General features: G+C 41.6%; 1 protein-coding gene across 1 annotated transcript in view; it reads right to left on the bottom strand.

Annotated features, from left to right (window-relative positions):
- LOC145392517 (putative methyltransferase DDB_G0268948) overlaps positions 1-15,036 on the bottom strand; it is a 249,791-nt gene that overhangs the window by 125,473 nt on the left and 109,282 nt on the right. The window contains exons 4-5 of the mRNA XM_080266912.1: positions 13,422-13,582; positions 13,009-13,133 (exon numbers count right to left, since the gene is read on the bottom strand). Of these exons, the coding sequence (XP_080123038.1) occupies positions 13,009-13,133; positions 13,422-13,582 (286 nt within the window). The remainder of the gene's footprint in view (positions 1-13,008; positions 13,134-13,421; positions 13,583-15,036) is intronic.

Genomic DNA, 15,036 nt, shown 5'->3' with positions numbered 1-15,036 from the left:
CCAGCAGATCCAGTGTCTGGCCCTTGGCCTTTGATTGATACTGCTACTGTGAGTGAGGCAATAGGCTGGATGAGGGTGGGGAAGGCAGCAGGTGTGTCTGGGTTGACTGCCGAAATGTTGAAGGCCTCAGGCGATATAGGGGTGAGTTTAGTCACTGACCTGATAAACTGGATTATTTATGAGTGTGTTGTCCCAGATGATTGGCTGAAGAGCGTAACTGTAAATGTGTATAAAGGGAAGGGTGATGCCCTGGAAAGAGGAAATTATAGAGGTATAAAGCTTTTAGATCAGATAGTGAAGGTAATGGAGAAAGTTTTAGAAGGTATGATTAGAGAAAGAGTGAATATTGATGAGATGCAGTTTGGGTTGATGCCAGGTAGGGGGACCACTGATGCCATATTCATTGTTCGACACCTTCGGGAAAAATATATTGGTAGGAGAAGGGATCTGTATTTTGTTTTTGTTGATTTGGAAAAGGCCTTTGACAGAGTCCCTAGAGAGGTGGTGAAGTGGGCAATGAGAAAGCTTGGCTTGGAGGAGTGGCTGGTTAGGGTGGTTATGGCCATGTATGTGGGTGCTCACACCCAGGTGAGAGTGAATGGAGATTTGAGTGATGAGTTTTCCGTGAATGTTGGTGTGCATCAGGGGTCAGTCTTGAGTCCCATGTTGTTTATCATGGTACCTGAAGCCCTTTCACGTGACTTTAGAAATGGACTCCCGTGGGAGTTGTTGTATGCTGATGATTTGGTGTTGATTGCAGAGAATGAAAGGGAGGCGGAGGAAAGGTTTAGGAAGTGGAGATATGGTATGGGGCAAAAGGGTTTAAGGGTAAATGCAGATAAAACAAAAGTGATGATATCTAGGTTGGTGGCGGTACTGTCAAAGACGAGGGAGAGTGGCCATGTGCAGTTTGCCACAAGGGCGTGGGAAGTAATTCCATCTTGTGCAGTGTGTGTGATAAATGGGTGCATAAGAGATGTAGTGGTATCAGAGGTAGACTGTGAGATAATGCTGATTTTATGTGTATGGCGTGCCGGGGTGAGCAGGTGGAGATCGTCAGACGTGAAAGGATTGAACTTGCTGGTGAATCTCTTGAGTGTGTGGAAGAGTTTTGTTATTTGGGAGACATGTGTGCTGGAGGTGGGGCTGGAGCTAGCTCTGTGGCTAGGGTGAGAAGTGGTTGGAAAAAGTTCAGGGAGCTCTTGCCTCTCCTGACATTGAGAGGGCTCTCCCTACGTGCTAAGGGGTCTTTATATGCTGCATGTGTTAGGAGTGTAATGCTGTATGGCAGTGAGACCTGGGCAGTGAAGGAGGAAGATATTCGCCGGCTCAGACGTACAGAAATGACAATGATTAGGTGGATGTGCTGTGCGTCCCTGCGTCCAGGGCCTGGAGGGGCTGGGTTTACAATGGAAGAGTTGAGAGGTAGGATGGGACTGGAGTGTATTGGTGTTGTGATGAGGAGAGGTAGATTGAGGTGGTTTGGACATGTGGAGAGGATGGGGGATGATAATTGAGTGAGGAAGGTGAGAAGTGTTAATATTGGGGGTGGGGTTGTGAGGGGTAGACCGAGAAAGACATGAGACGAGGTCATTAAGTGTGACCTTAGGGTTAAGGGACTGAACAGGGAGGCTGCAATGGATCGTGCAGCGTGGAAAGCCGCCATTAGGTGACCAAGGCCGACACATGCAAGCATGTTGGAGCCTTTAAAAATGAAACGAAACGAAACGATATATATATGTATATAAATATATTGTCATGAATCAAATTCGCGACATTTTCCTTTTGTGAGAAACCACGAACTATTAGTGGAAAGCTCACTGTGTATTGTTCAGTTAACCGTTTCTCTCTCCATTTCGATGGTATACTTTTTTCAAAACATTCGTCACTATTTCAAAAGTGACCGTTCTAATGCACGTCATTAAGTGCTCTACTGAGCGATATTATTGTTTCTATATTGTTCGCCCCTGCTTGCCTCAACCGTTGGCCAAGCCTTCTTCCAGCTGGCCTGTGCATCCTACCACACACATCATATTTGAATCAGTCTTTTGTCTGTCGCGACGGAGTGTGGTTCTGCGCTCCAGTAGTGATAGTGAGAGAGGTCTTCTAGCACCCAGACTCCACTAGACTACAGTTCTCCAGGCTCCCACCCTTCCTTGGTGATATGCTACATTGACCAGTATTTTCTTTTCGTTTTCCTAGACTTAAGAGTTTAGTTAAGTGTGCTGTTCCCTCACATGCCGGCCGGCTGCGCCGCACGTTGTTTTCCTAGGCGTAAGAATTTAGCTTTTGAGTGAGTGAGTGAGTGTGATCTCTTTATTTTGAATTCATTTTGAAATGTAACGTTAAATTTATTTCTTTGTAATGAATAAATTTAACAGTTCATTTCTTTGAGCTTAACGTAATGTAAAGTAGTGTTTCATTTCTCCATAATTAAGCTTATTTCCCTTATAGCTCCTAGCTTGCATAAACGCTTTGCTATTCATAACTGGTACTTAGGCCAGTCTTGTTGTATTAAGCTTAAAATCCGTTGTGCCTTCTACGAGTTAACGCATCAGCAAGAACCTGATATTATTAATAGTATTAGTTATTTATTGTCAGCGGTGAAGTCACTTTCTCCAGAGGCTAACAGTACTAATAAACAGCAATTGTGAGTAATTAGTCTCTGCTGTGTACTGTTGAGAAAGTTTATAAATTTTCGTTCTGAGAGAATCGGCGAAGCAAGCCAGCATAAAGTAATCATTGCTTGATTTTAGCAAGACAATTCATTGTCCCTGCTCTTCAGTATTACTGAACATTATCATTTAATAATTGCTTTTATTTTAAAAAACCATTATTTTTGCGCCACAAAAAACTACAATAAACTGCCCTTCGAATGATATATAGTTTATTGCTATTCATGCCAGCTACTGCACAGTAAAGCACCAGAAAAAACTTACACAAGTTTTGACACATGAAGCATCACTGGAATCTCTGAGGTTGGATTTCATATGACGCGCAGCCGCATCATCGGAATCGCAAAGGGTTAATTGTATCATCCCTCTGATATTTCTTACGTCAAATCTTCCTCTCTTTACACCTTTCTCAGTTCCATCACTCAGTGTGACTACTCATCCATCACATGATTCTCATTTCTCAGAGTTCCAATCTTTATGTAATCTCTCATATTACTGGCCAAGTCTCACTGCAGCTAAGTACTGTATAACACTTCTCACACATATTTTGTAGTCAGTACAGTACCTATAGCTCAAAAGGAGAGCATTTCATGGTCAGGAGAAGTAGGTTTTCTTTAAATTTCTTCCATCCATTTTTCCTTCTAACACTGGGGCTAGACTCTGCTTCTCTGAATATTGATACAGTTTATCTAACCTCTTCCTTACCAGAAAAGTGTTTTGATGTACCCCTGTACGTCACTTGCAAACACCCATGAGACACCACACCGCAACCATGGTTCCCTGGTATACCCACTAATGAATGGCAGCATATGGGCCTCAGGGTAGCCCAGTAACACTGTTTCTGAGGACCTCATGATGGCAACAGCTTTAAGTTTTGACAACAAAGACTGTGATGAAGTTCTGATGAACTCTGATGTCATAAGATACATCATGACCAAATTGCATTTACACCAATGGCTTGCACACTCACCTATGATGCAACCTCTTCTAGATCAATCATTATTTTATTTATTATTTCTACTACTGACACTGTACTATATCTTCTGGAGACATGGGGCAACAATTACACCTTTCGGCCTGCCTGAGAGAGCCAGTTACCATGCATCTGACCACGAGAGAAGGTGCCCAGGATATTTTTCTTCTCATGGCGCCTCTGGCGGATTCCGATAGTGGTAAGGGGTTTATTCCTCATGATGCTAGTGATTTGGATGTATCAGATGATGATACATCAGAGTCTGATGTGTTAGTAGATGACAGTGATGCCGACTATGATCCTGACAACGATAGTGAGGTTGATGTGAGTGAGAAGGAGGAGGAGGAAATTAGTAGCGGGCTTACCAATGCCATGCTCTCAGCAACAAGGGGTTCAAGGTCGCCAACATCATCACATGTGTCCACATGCTCCACGCTTCTGTCTGATCCATTTGGAGATGCCAGACCTAACGTTCTGCCTAGTAAGGAAGAAAATTTTGTGGATGTGCATCCAGGAATTGTTGCAAATCATGCATCACGTTCAATGACTGCACTTGATTGTTTCCAGCTGAGGTAATTTATGATTATTTTTTTACAAAAGTAACATCATGTTGGGTTTAAGTGATCATCAGTAAACAAACAAATCACAAAGAGTGAATAGTTTGGATGTGGTAATAAAACACACACTACCCCTCACACCGCGGGAGGGGGAGCTGTCAGGTCGGTGTCGGTATGGCGGGTGAATGTAAGGCGGGTAGGGGCTTGGGTCCATTAGGATGTGGCAAGGGTAAACCAGCTCTGCTGTCAGGCTCTGCTGCAGTTGTCGCTGATTGCACTAAGCAGTTGACTCTTGTGCAGAGTGGTGCAGTGATGCACCACCTCTTTGTCTAAGTCATTCCAAATATATAAGTATTTACCTAATATACCTAATTGTGATATACACGGAATGTACTATGCTCGTGGGTTTCCGTCGCTGTTTCTCAGTAAGTCAAATTTAGCTTTAAACTCGTTTAAGTTTTTAGACTAGATGATCTCTTTGTCCAGGCTATTCCATAAGTCTATACTTCTGTAAGGAAAGCTATATTTCTTGATATCCTTCAAGCAGCTTGACTTTTTCAATTTCATTCCGTGTCCTCTTGTTGCTCTCTTATCCCATACAAACAGATCTTCTTTGTCAATTTTATCTACCTCCATCATGGTCCTGAACACTGCAATCATGTCTCCCCTCTTTCTCCTTTCCTCTAAGGAAGGCAAATCCAGTTTTTCCAGCCTCTCTCTGTATGACAGGTCTGTCAGACTGGGGACCATCTTGGTTGCTGTTCTTTGTATTCTCTCAATCTTGTTTATATCTTTCTTTTTGTGTGGGGACCGCACTACCGCTGCATATTCTAACCTGGGGCGGATCATGGCCACTATCAGTTTTTTCATCATCTCCTCATCCATATAATGAAATGCTACTTTTATGTTAGTCAAGAGTTTATAAGTTTCTCCAACTATCTTGTTAATGTGCTTTTCTGGTGACAAACTATCTTGGACCAGCACTCCCAAATCTTTCTCTTCTCTCCTTTTTGTGATTAATTCATTATCATTACCCAACAAATAATTCAGTGATGGCCTCCTGGTACTTTTACCCATTTCCAATATTTTACATTTCTTTACATTAAATTTCATTTCCCACATCCGGCTCCAATTGTGTATCCTATCCAAATCCTCCTGCAATATTTTACAATCCTCCTCAACCTCTACCTTCCTCAAAATCTTTACATCATCAGCAAAACAGACTTGCATAACTGTTCACTCCATCTACCATATCATTTACGTAAATCAGGAACATTACTGGCGCCAACACCGAGCCTTGAGGAACTCCACTTGTTACTTCCCTCCATCCAGACATCCTATCCTTTATTACTGTCCTCATTTGTCTGTCTCTCAAAAAGTCTCTCATCCATTCCAGAAGTTTCCCCTTCAGTCCTCCTATATATTCTGGTTTCCACATTACTCTCTTATGAGGTACCTTGTCAAAGGCCTTCTCTAAGTACACACAATCCACCCAACCATCTCTCTCCTGTACCACGTCAATCGCTCTTGAGTAAAAGCTCAACAAGTTAGAAACACATGACCCTCCACTTCTGAATCCAAACTGACATTCAGCCAAAATATTCATCTCTGCCAGATATTTTATCCATCTGTCTTTCAGGATTCTCTCACACAATTTTGCGACCATGCTGGTTAGAGACTATATATCTATCTATCTATATACCTAGGCTGCTTTCCCCAAGGAAAGGGAGGTAGCCGAGACAGGACGACACACTCCCCATTTACTCATCCATTCAAACACAGTCATTCGCATCTTAGCCCCAAAAGGGAGAACGGACAGATCCTCACCGCACCACACTGCACAAGGGTCAACTGCGCAATGCAATCAGTGACATCCGCAGCAGGGCCCGACAGCAGAGCTGGTTTACCCCTCCCACATCATAACAGACTCATCCCCTTACCCGCACCTGACCTGAAATAGCTGATCAGACCAAATGTGGATGAATATCCCCTCAGGGCTGCGTCATCACTTAGTCATTCACAATTTCTCTCCACCCATTTCTGTCACACACAGCCACTCTTCCTTGCTCAACAGACATCCCTCTCGCATCCAGCACTCTCTTCACACTGTCCATCCATCCTATTCGTGGTCTTCCTCTCAGCCTTACACCTCTCACATCAGATCTAGTTATCTTTTTCACCAATCACTCATTATCCATTCTCTCCATATGCCCAAATCATTGCAACACCCTCTGCTCAACTCTACCAGCCATCTCCCGAACAACTCCAGTTCTCCTTCGCACTTCATCATTTCGCACTTGATCCGTATGCGTCACTCCACACATACTCCTCAGACACCTCATCTCCATTACATTCAAACTTTTCCTCTCTGCTACACCTAGAGACACTGGTCTATAATTCAGGGGTTCTTCCCTGTTTCCTCCCTTGTAAATTGGTACCACATTTGGCCTCTTCCATTCTTGTGGCACTTTCCCCTCTTCCAGTGAGCATACGATTATCCGCCAGTTGTTCTCTGCATTCCTTCAGTACCCAATTACAAATTCCATCAGGTCCTGGGGCTTTCCTTTCATCTTGAGTTTCCAGTACTTTATACACTTCCTGTACCTCCACTTTTATATCTTTCATCACCAGAACATTTCTAATCACTCCCTTCCCTCCCACAAGTTCCTTTTCTTTAGTGAAAACTGACTGGAAACGTTTGTTCATTATTTCTGCTTGCATTGCCGCATCCTTAAAGACCTCTCCTTCTACTTTCAGTTTGGTGATTCCTTCCTTTTGTTTCAGTTTGCCATTAACAAATCTGTAAAACAGTTTGGGTTCATCCTTGCATTTGTTTATTATACCTTTTTCAAAATTCCTTTCTTCTTCTCTACGTATTCTTGTGTATTCATTTCTTGTTCTTTTATATTCTTCCTTTGTTCTGTCGTTACATCTCTTTCTCCAATTGTTCCACGCCTTATCTCTCTCTTTTTTTGCTATCATACACCTTCTATTAAACCACTCCTTTTTCCTGTTTTCTTTCCCTCTTACTCTTGGTACAAATTTTTCCACTCCCAAATTATAGAGGTCTAGAAAGATATCCCACTTCCTCTGTATCTCTCTTGTCTCTCTGAATTTTCTCCAATCCGCATTTTCAAAAAAGTTTCTCAATGCTGTAAAATTTGCTTTCCCAAAGTTGTATCTTCCCTGTCTATGAAGCTCATCTCTTGGCTCGACGTTCCCTATTAACATCTGGAACTCAATGACCACGTGATCACTTTTTCCCAAAGGACAGAGATATTCCAATGATTCTATTACATCGGGTTCTTTGGTGAACAGTAAATCTAACCTTGCTGGTGTGTCCTCACCTCGAAACCGTGTCTCTTCTTTGACCCATTGCGTCATCACATTATTCATTATTATATTTAATAACATACTGCCCCACGAATCCTCGCCGCCTCCCGAGTACCATTCCTCCCAGTTCACCTCTTTACAATTAAAGTCACCCACCAAAATTATATTATTGCTTTTCTCAATTATTTTTTGCAAGTAGCTAGCCATATCTGACAACATCTCATGGTACAGTAATCCCGCATTTTTTGCGGATTTTTTGTCTACGGTTTTGCCCTCTCGCGGATTTTCTTAGCATTAATAAGTTCAACAAAAATATCCTTGAATATACAGAAAAAAAAAAAAAAATGAAATTCCCGCAGCTTCCAATTGTAGCGCGGTAAACTCACACCACCCTCTGTCCCTTTCCCGTGACCAATCTGCCAGTGTTACCATATCTAGCATAATTTTATTCTTTTAGCATAATTTTGATCAAATTTTCGAGTCTGGAATATTTTTTAGCATATTAGAAGTTTTAGAATCATTCTAGCATCATTTAGAATGGAATGGAATATTTTTAGAATAATTTTATAAAAGCTACAAATCAGAGAGAGAGAGAGAGAGAGAGAGACGAATAAGGTAAGAAGATGTTTGAACAGTTGGTTTCTTTCAGTTTGGGCTTGGTTGGGTTGGATTAGGTTAGGTTAGGTTAGGTTGGATTAGGTTAGGTTAGGTTTTAGGTTAGGTTCGGTTTGGTTCGGTTAGGTTAGGATAAGTTTGAGCTTTGTGCTTTACCCATGAAACCTAGGTTTTTCCGATGGATTTTGGTATGATTCATTTGATTTTCAGCTTCATTTCAGTCGGAAATGACCATTTTCTGTGTTTCCCCCCCTCCCTATAACCCCCGATTCCCCAAAGATCCCTCATTATTTCACGGGGATGGGGGGGGGGGTCATATCTCAAAATCTGGTTATTTCCGACGGAAATGATGCTCAAAATCGAACGAATCACATCAAAATCCATCAAAAAAACTTAAGTTTCGTGGGAAAAAGCAGTATGGGTAGATACCGATATTTATCCTCTTACTGTATGTAGGTTCATTTTAATATTTTCATAGTAAACAATACATAATTAATATGTTGCACGAATACGTATAGAATTTTATCATTTAGTTTCAAGTTAGCATAATTCATTTTTTACTTGGAACAAATATGCTCAATCTAGTATAATTTTTTCATTGCCCTAGCATAATTTCGTTGTTTGGATATGGCAACACTGCTCTCCGCCCCGCATTCTTCAGTCCACGCCTGACTGCCTTAAGTGGCTGTTGTGGTTGTAACCACACTATGATATGAGTCTCTTGCCTCCCACTTGCTTTCCACATGGCCCCAGGACGTAAGCCAGCCTCACCAAAGGCTAATAATACAATTAGTAAGAACTCCAAAGTGACAAAACGATCAAGTTATGACCTTAGCAGAGAAAATTGTGTTACTGGACAAGCTAAGAAACGACCGTGCGAGTGTTTGCTATCACCAGTTAATGCATCTTTTTATTTTGTACTGTTTTGTTAATAAATGTGTAGATAATTGTGTATTACAGTACGGTGTTTACGTTTTTCCTTCATAATGGAGTATGTGCTTTCAATCTTGTAAGAAGGTATTTCGGGATGAGTATGGAGGTTTCGGGACAATTCGCAGTCACAACAAACACAAAACAATTCGCCTTCATTAATGAAGATAGCTATGGGTGACGCTAGAATATAATTCAAAGGCGACTACAGCGAGGAAGAAACAAGTTAATTATTGACTAAAGGTGCAACTAATAAATAATATCCAGAACCTACGCTACTGAACATAGACTTTGCTGGATCCCCCTGAAATATAGTTATTAAAGTATTGATTAATTAATAATAAGTATATTGATGAAAGTATTGATTAGTATATTTATAGAATGGCGGGGAATCGTCCAGGGTGCGAATTGTTCTGAAGGGGAATTGTCCATGTTTTGACGGGGAATTGTCTGACGGCGAATTGTCTTGCAATCAGTATGGACATGGACTGTGTGATGGGCAGCATGGTGGATACAAGTGCAAGTTTTCAATTGTTAATAGAGTATTCGCGGAATTGACTTTTCGCGGGGGTTACAAGAACGTAACTACCGCGAAATATGCGGGATTACTGTATTCGTCATCCTTCCATGCTCTCGTCTTTAGGGGAACATACACTACCGCCATATCTCTCTTAACATTCTCTCCAGTTTCTAATTTCATATATATCACTTCAGCCCTGCCTTCTCCCATTTCCACAGTATCTACATTTATGTTGTTCTTCACTGCTATCATCACTCCTCATCCCTTTTTTTCTTTTCTGTCTTTTCTCCACAGTTTGTATTTACCATCTCCCAAATGAATATCAATATCTTCTCTTAATTTGGTCTCTACAAAGCACATGACATCAGGTTCATGTTCTCTTAAGAAATCATTAATTTCGATCCTTGTTGATATGAAACCATCAACATTAGTATATATCACCTTCAAATTATTTTTGACATTATTAATACCCTCTTCTCTCTTACTCTCTGTCCGTACCACTTCCTCAACTTCTGATCTTTCACAACCATCCCCCTTAGTTTCCTTCACTTCTATTTCCTTAAATACCATTTCCTTACTTTCATTTCCAATACTCTCCAAAAAAAAGTATTACATTCTTCCTCTGTCCTCTTTTCATTTTTTTCCTTTACTTCTTCTTTCAATGATTTTAAAACTTCTCTTTCTTCTTCATTCAGATCTTTTCTTATTATAATATTTTCCATCCCCGCCTCTTTGCATAATTTCCAGGTCACTTTAAGTATCTCATTTATTACACTTTCTGATGTAAACTTGACTCTCATTGGTCTTGTTTCCCCTTTCTTGTAAGGCCCTATCCTCCTTACTTCCTCAATTTCTTTTACCCACTTGTCTCCTTTGGGGTCAATCTTGCCTAATATTCCTCTCACCATGTTCGTGTCTCTCTCGAGTCTTACGAACCTAACCTTTTCTTCCTCTTCCCTGTTTCCAAATACTACCACACATCTGTTCCTTTCTACAGTTTCTCTCACTATTTTCTCTTTTTTCTTCAGTATTTTCACTACATTTTCTTCCATTTCTTTCTTGTTCATTTCCCTTTCTTCCTGGATGATCTCTCTTAAGCTGGCCACTTCTTTCTGTTCTTCTTCTACGTGTGCCCACTTTGCCTTATGTTCTTCTAATACATTACTCACCTTCTCCGTTTGATAAGTACTCTATTCTAGTTTCCTCCTCAGTTCAACATTTTCCCGCTTCAAATTCCTAATTTCTTCATTGGCTGTTTCATTGGACTGGATCAGACTCTGTATGGTGGTTTCCGTATTTACTGACACATCCTTTATCACTAGATTCTCTACTTTCTTTTCGAGTTCACTAATCCTCATAATTGTTTTAACCAGGTCCATGACATTGGTATTAGCATCAAATCCTTGAAATTCCAGTCCCTCATTGTTTATATTTTCGACCATGTTTGATGATGGTTAAATACCAAAACAGCTGTTACCGAAAAAAAAACTACCAACATTCATGTACAATCTAGTCAATAAATCTTTACATTTTTGGTAGTCTATTAACTGTCATTATTTTGAATTTAAAGCAAGACCTTAGGAGACAGGACAGACAAAATTCCTGAAACTACTCAAGGTTAGCAGCGATGGCTGGGATGTTTGCCTCTCCGGCTCCGTGTGTGTGTGTGTGTGTGTGTGTGTGTGTGTGGATGAGTAAATTGGGAGTGTGTCATCCTGTCCCAGCTACCCCCATTTCCGTCGAGGAAGCAGCCTAGGAATAAAGATACACAGACAGACTACATGAAACCAAGCCACTTGAAAAAAACCCATTGGGTAAAAAAATAAGGCAAATTCACAAACACATAACACAAGTGTATTCATGATACATGGTAAATACATTTGCATTCAGTCATTCATTCCTCATCTAATCCGGTGTTGTCCCATGAGAAAAGTAGGAGCCCAGGGCTAAGCAAGTTGGTCCCGACATTTACCCCCTTGGCTGCTAATAGCATGTGAGGCGGACCTATCAATAACGTGCTACAGACCTCTCAGAATGCGTCCTTTGATTTCAAATTTTGCACCTTTGATTTCGGTGGGAATGCAGTATGTATCAGCCCTCCCAAGCAAAGAGTTGCCATACAGTGGTTTTCTGAGTCACACAGCATTGCCAGACTGGTGGCGAGCACACAGGGAGAGTGGTGAGGCAGCCATTGATTCAGTGACCCGAAAAAACAGCCAAAAATTACCTCATTTCAACCTGTTCCCATGACGCCGTAAAAGGCTCTACCCCTTCGCAAACATGCTCATAGGTAAGTATAAAGGTGTCGACTACTGATGAGTAAGGATGGAGGTTTGGAGTGTGAAGTGCTTGAAAGGGTACAGCAGGGGGAAAGGTTGCTGGTTCCTTGAAAGCAGTGATAAGAAACAGGGAAGTGAGCATGGAAGTGAAAAAGTTACTACATGACAGTATTGTGATACCAACTCTAACGTACGGAAGTGAAGCTTGGACATTGTTGGAAGGACACAAGTCAAGAGTGAGAGCAGTGGAAATGAGTTATTTAAGAGGAGCCTGTGGAGTCACGTGGAGAGACAGGCTGACGAATGAGGATATAAAGGAGCGTTGTGGTGTGGATGTGGATGTGATAGGAAGCGTTATGAGGAACACACTGAGGTGGTTTGGCCATGTGGAGAGGATGGAGGGCGAAAGACTGACGAAGAGAGTGTATGTGAGTGAGGTGGAGGGGGGAAGAGGGAGGGGGAGGACGAGGATGAGATGGAGGGATGGGGTGGAGAGGTATATGAGAGAGGGGGGTGTGAGTTGGGAGCAGGGCAGTGAAATGGCGGGGGACAGGGCGACTTGGAGGCGATTTGTTTGTGGCCACCCCAAACGGGATTGAGGCGTCTGGCAATAGATAGATAGATAGATAGATAGACTACTGATGCATGTTTTTTTTTCTTTTATTTTTTGTCTAACTACAAAACAAACATGAGTTGAAAATGACCAATTTTTGCCCAAAGTAGCTGCACCAGAGCACGACGCAGTTCGGAGCTTGCCACAGCCTAAGGGTTAAGATGAGAATGACTGCCTCACTCATCCCTGAGTGGCATTACATGAGCAATAAACCCCAACCATCCCTCGGATATAAAACTGCACTGGCTTAATCTGGCTGGAACACCTTAATTGCCCACTAAACCACCAGGCATCATAATTTTGTTATATGGTTACCAACCACTGCAGAAAATGGTTTGCTGGTGTACAGAAAACCATTTGGCTTGTCACTCAGTGTAGAGTCATCCATAGACAGAAGAATGAGGAAAGAAAGATAGAAGAGGAAGGATGGAAAGAAGGAAGAAAGAGAAGATAAGGCAGAAACCTGAGAGCAGCACTACACCTTAATCACTTTAATACACAACTCTCTCTCACCTGGGACCAATACACGGTCAACTTCCTTATAAAACTGAGGAATATCAAACCAATGACAAGCCTGGCATGACGTCACCAGCAGCTGGCTTGAATCAGGGAAAGGAAGCTTCTCTGCACCACTAACTCTGTAAGACAAATGAATGTATTCATGTATAATTCATAAACTGAAGCTGTCATTTATTTATGAAGATTACATATGCCACTTTCTCTTGCCAATATTTGCTTTCATAGTTCTTACTGCTAAAAATAGTTGCATACAGAGAACTTATCTCACACTATACACCAGGGTTTCAGCATATAGCATTGACACAGACACTCAGTCTTATTCAAAGCAATCAGTGATGTCAGTTAAAATACAATACTGTACATGTACTTATATTTTATATTTTAGCAAGATAAGATATAACACTTACTTGAATGAAACATTATTTCTGTTATTCAGCTTAATGGCTTCGGTAATTTGTGCCTGTGATACATCAAGGCCTGTGACAGATGTAAAGTATGGTGCGAGAATCTGTGTACTCTGCCCAGACCCACATCCCACATCACATGCACTGGTCAACGCTCCACTGTACTATGAAAAGAAAAAAATTCATTACCACAGCTCAACTCCTGTGTGGTGCCATCTTTAACACTGTATTGGTGTTGTGATGAGGAAGAGTAGATTGAAATGGTTTGGACATGTGGAGAGGATGGGTGCAGATAGTGAGAAGCACGAATGCTGGGGGTACGGCTGTGAGAGGCAGACCAAAAAAGACCTGAGATGACATACAGTGTGACCTCAGGGATAAGGAACTGATTAAGGACACTGCCAGAGATCGAGCAGCATGGACAGCAACCACTTGGTGATCAAGGTCAATGTATGTAAGCATGTTGAAGCCTTTATCAGTGAAACAAAAAACAAACATTATCATCCTTATCATCATAATCATCATCATCATACTGTACAATATAATGAAATGATTTATACAATACTGAACTCCTTCTGTAAGATGATATCTTATCATTTAATTCTTCCTACCATCATACAATTTAATAACGCTTAACATAACACATGGAATGTAAGAGGAGCGAATGATGAGGTGAAAAAGAGAGATTGTCCAGGTGCTTGAGGGTGCGAAAGTGGATGTATGTGGAATAACTGAAACAAAATGGAGAGGAGGAAGTGTGAGAGAATGGGAGTATGGATGGGGTATATGTGCAGGAGTAGGTGAGAATGAGAGGGCAAAGGAAGGAGTATGTATAGTTGTGAGTAAAAGATGGAAGAAGAGAATAAGACAGTATGGATCAGTTGGGTCAAGGATTGTGTGGGTAAAGTTGAAAGTTGGAATACAAATGTGGGCAATTGTGTGTGTGTATGTGCCAACACAAGATCGTGCTAGAAGAGTGAGAGAAGAGTTCTGGACAAATGTAGAAGTGTGCATGGAAAAGTCTGGAAGGAATGAGAGAGTGTTTTTGATCGGTGATATGAATGGTAAATCTGGGAATCTGAAGGTGGATGGAATAGTTGGTGAGTGGGGTGTGCCTGCTGAGATAGATGAGAATGGGAGTGCGTTAGTGGACATTTGTGCTGGGTGGGGGTTGGTGATAGCCAATACCCTCTTCAGGCATAAAATGATTCACAGGTATACATGGCGAGCGATGAGAAGGGTGGGTGGTGAACCGAATGAAAGGCAATGACTGATTATGTGTGTGTGGATGAAAGGATGTGAAGATCTGTAATGGATGCAAGAGCTTATAGAGGTTGGGGGAGTGGACTTTCTGACCACTACTTGGTGGTGGCCAGAATTAGGATTCAAGTAAGATGGAGGAATAGAAGAAGGGAAAGACAAGAGGAAGGGGTAGTTGCAAGGAGAGTGGAAAGGTTACAAGAGGATGAGAAAAAGGCAGAGTATAAGAGAGAAGTGGAGGAAGGATTGGGCAAATATGAATTGGAGCAGATGGGAGACGTGGAAGGTGTGTGTAGGATATTAACAGAAGAAATACGTGCAGCATGTGATGTGGTGTGTGGAAGGAAGAGAAGACGGA

This window comes from Coenobita brevimanus, chromosome 22 (genome assembly GCF_032717465.1).
Source record: "Coenobita brevimanus isolate Jiangsu-jjx chromosome 22, ASM3271746v2, whole genome shotgun sequence".
Taxonomy (NCBI): domain Eukaryota; kingdom Metazoa; phylum Arthropoda; class Malacostraca; order Decapoda; family Coenobitidae; genus Coenobita; species Coenobita brevimanus.
The sequence above is the reverse complement of the archived record's forward strand: the minus strand, read 5'-3'. Positions and strand labels throughout refer to the sequence as shown.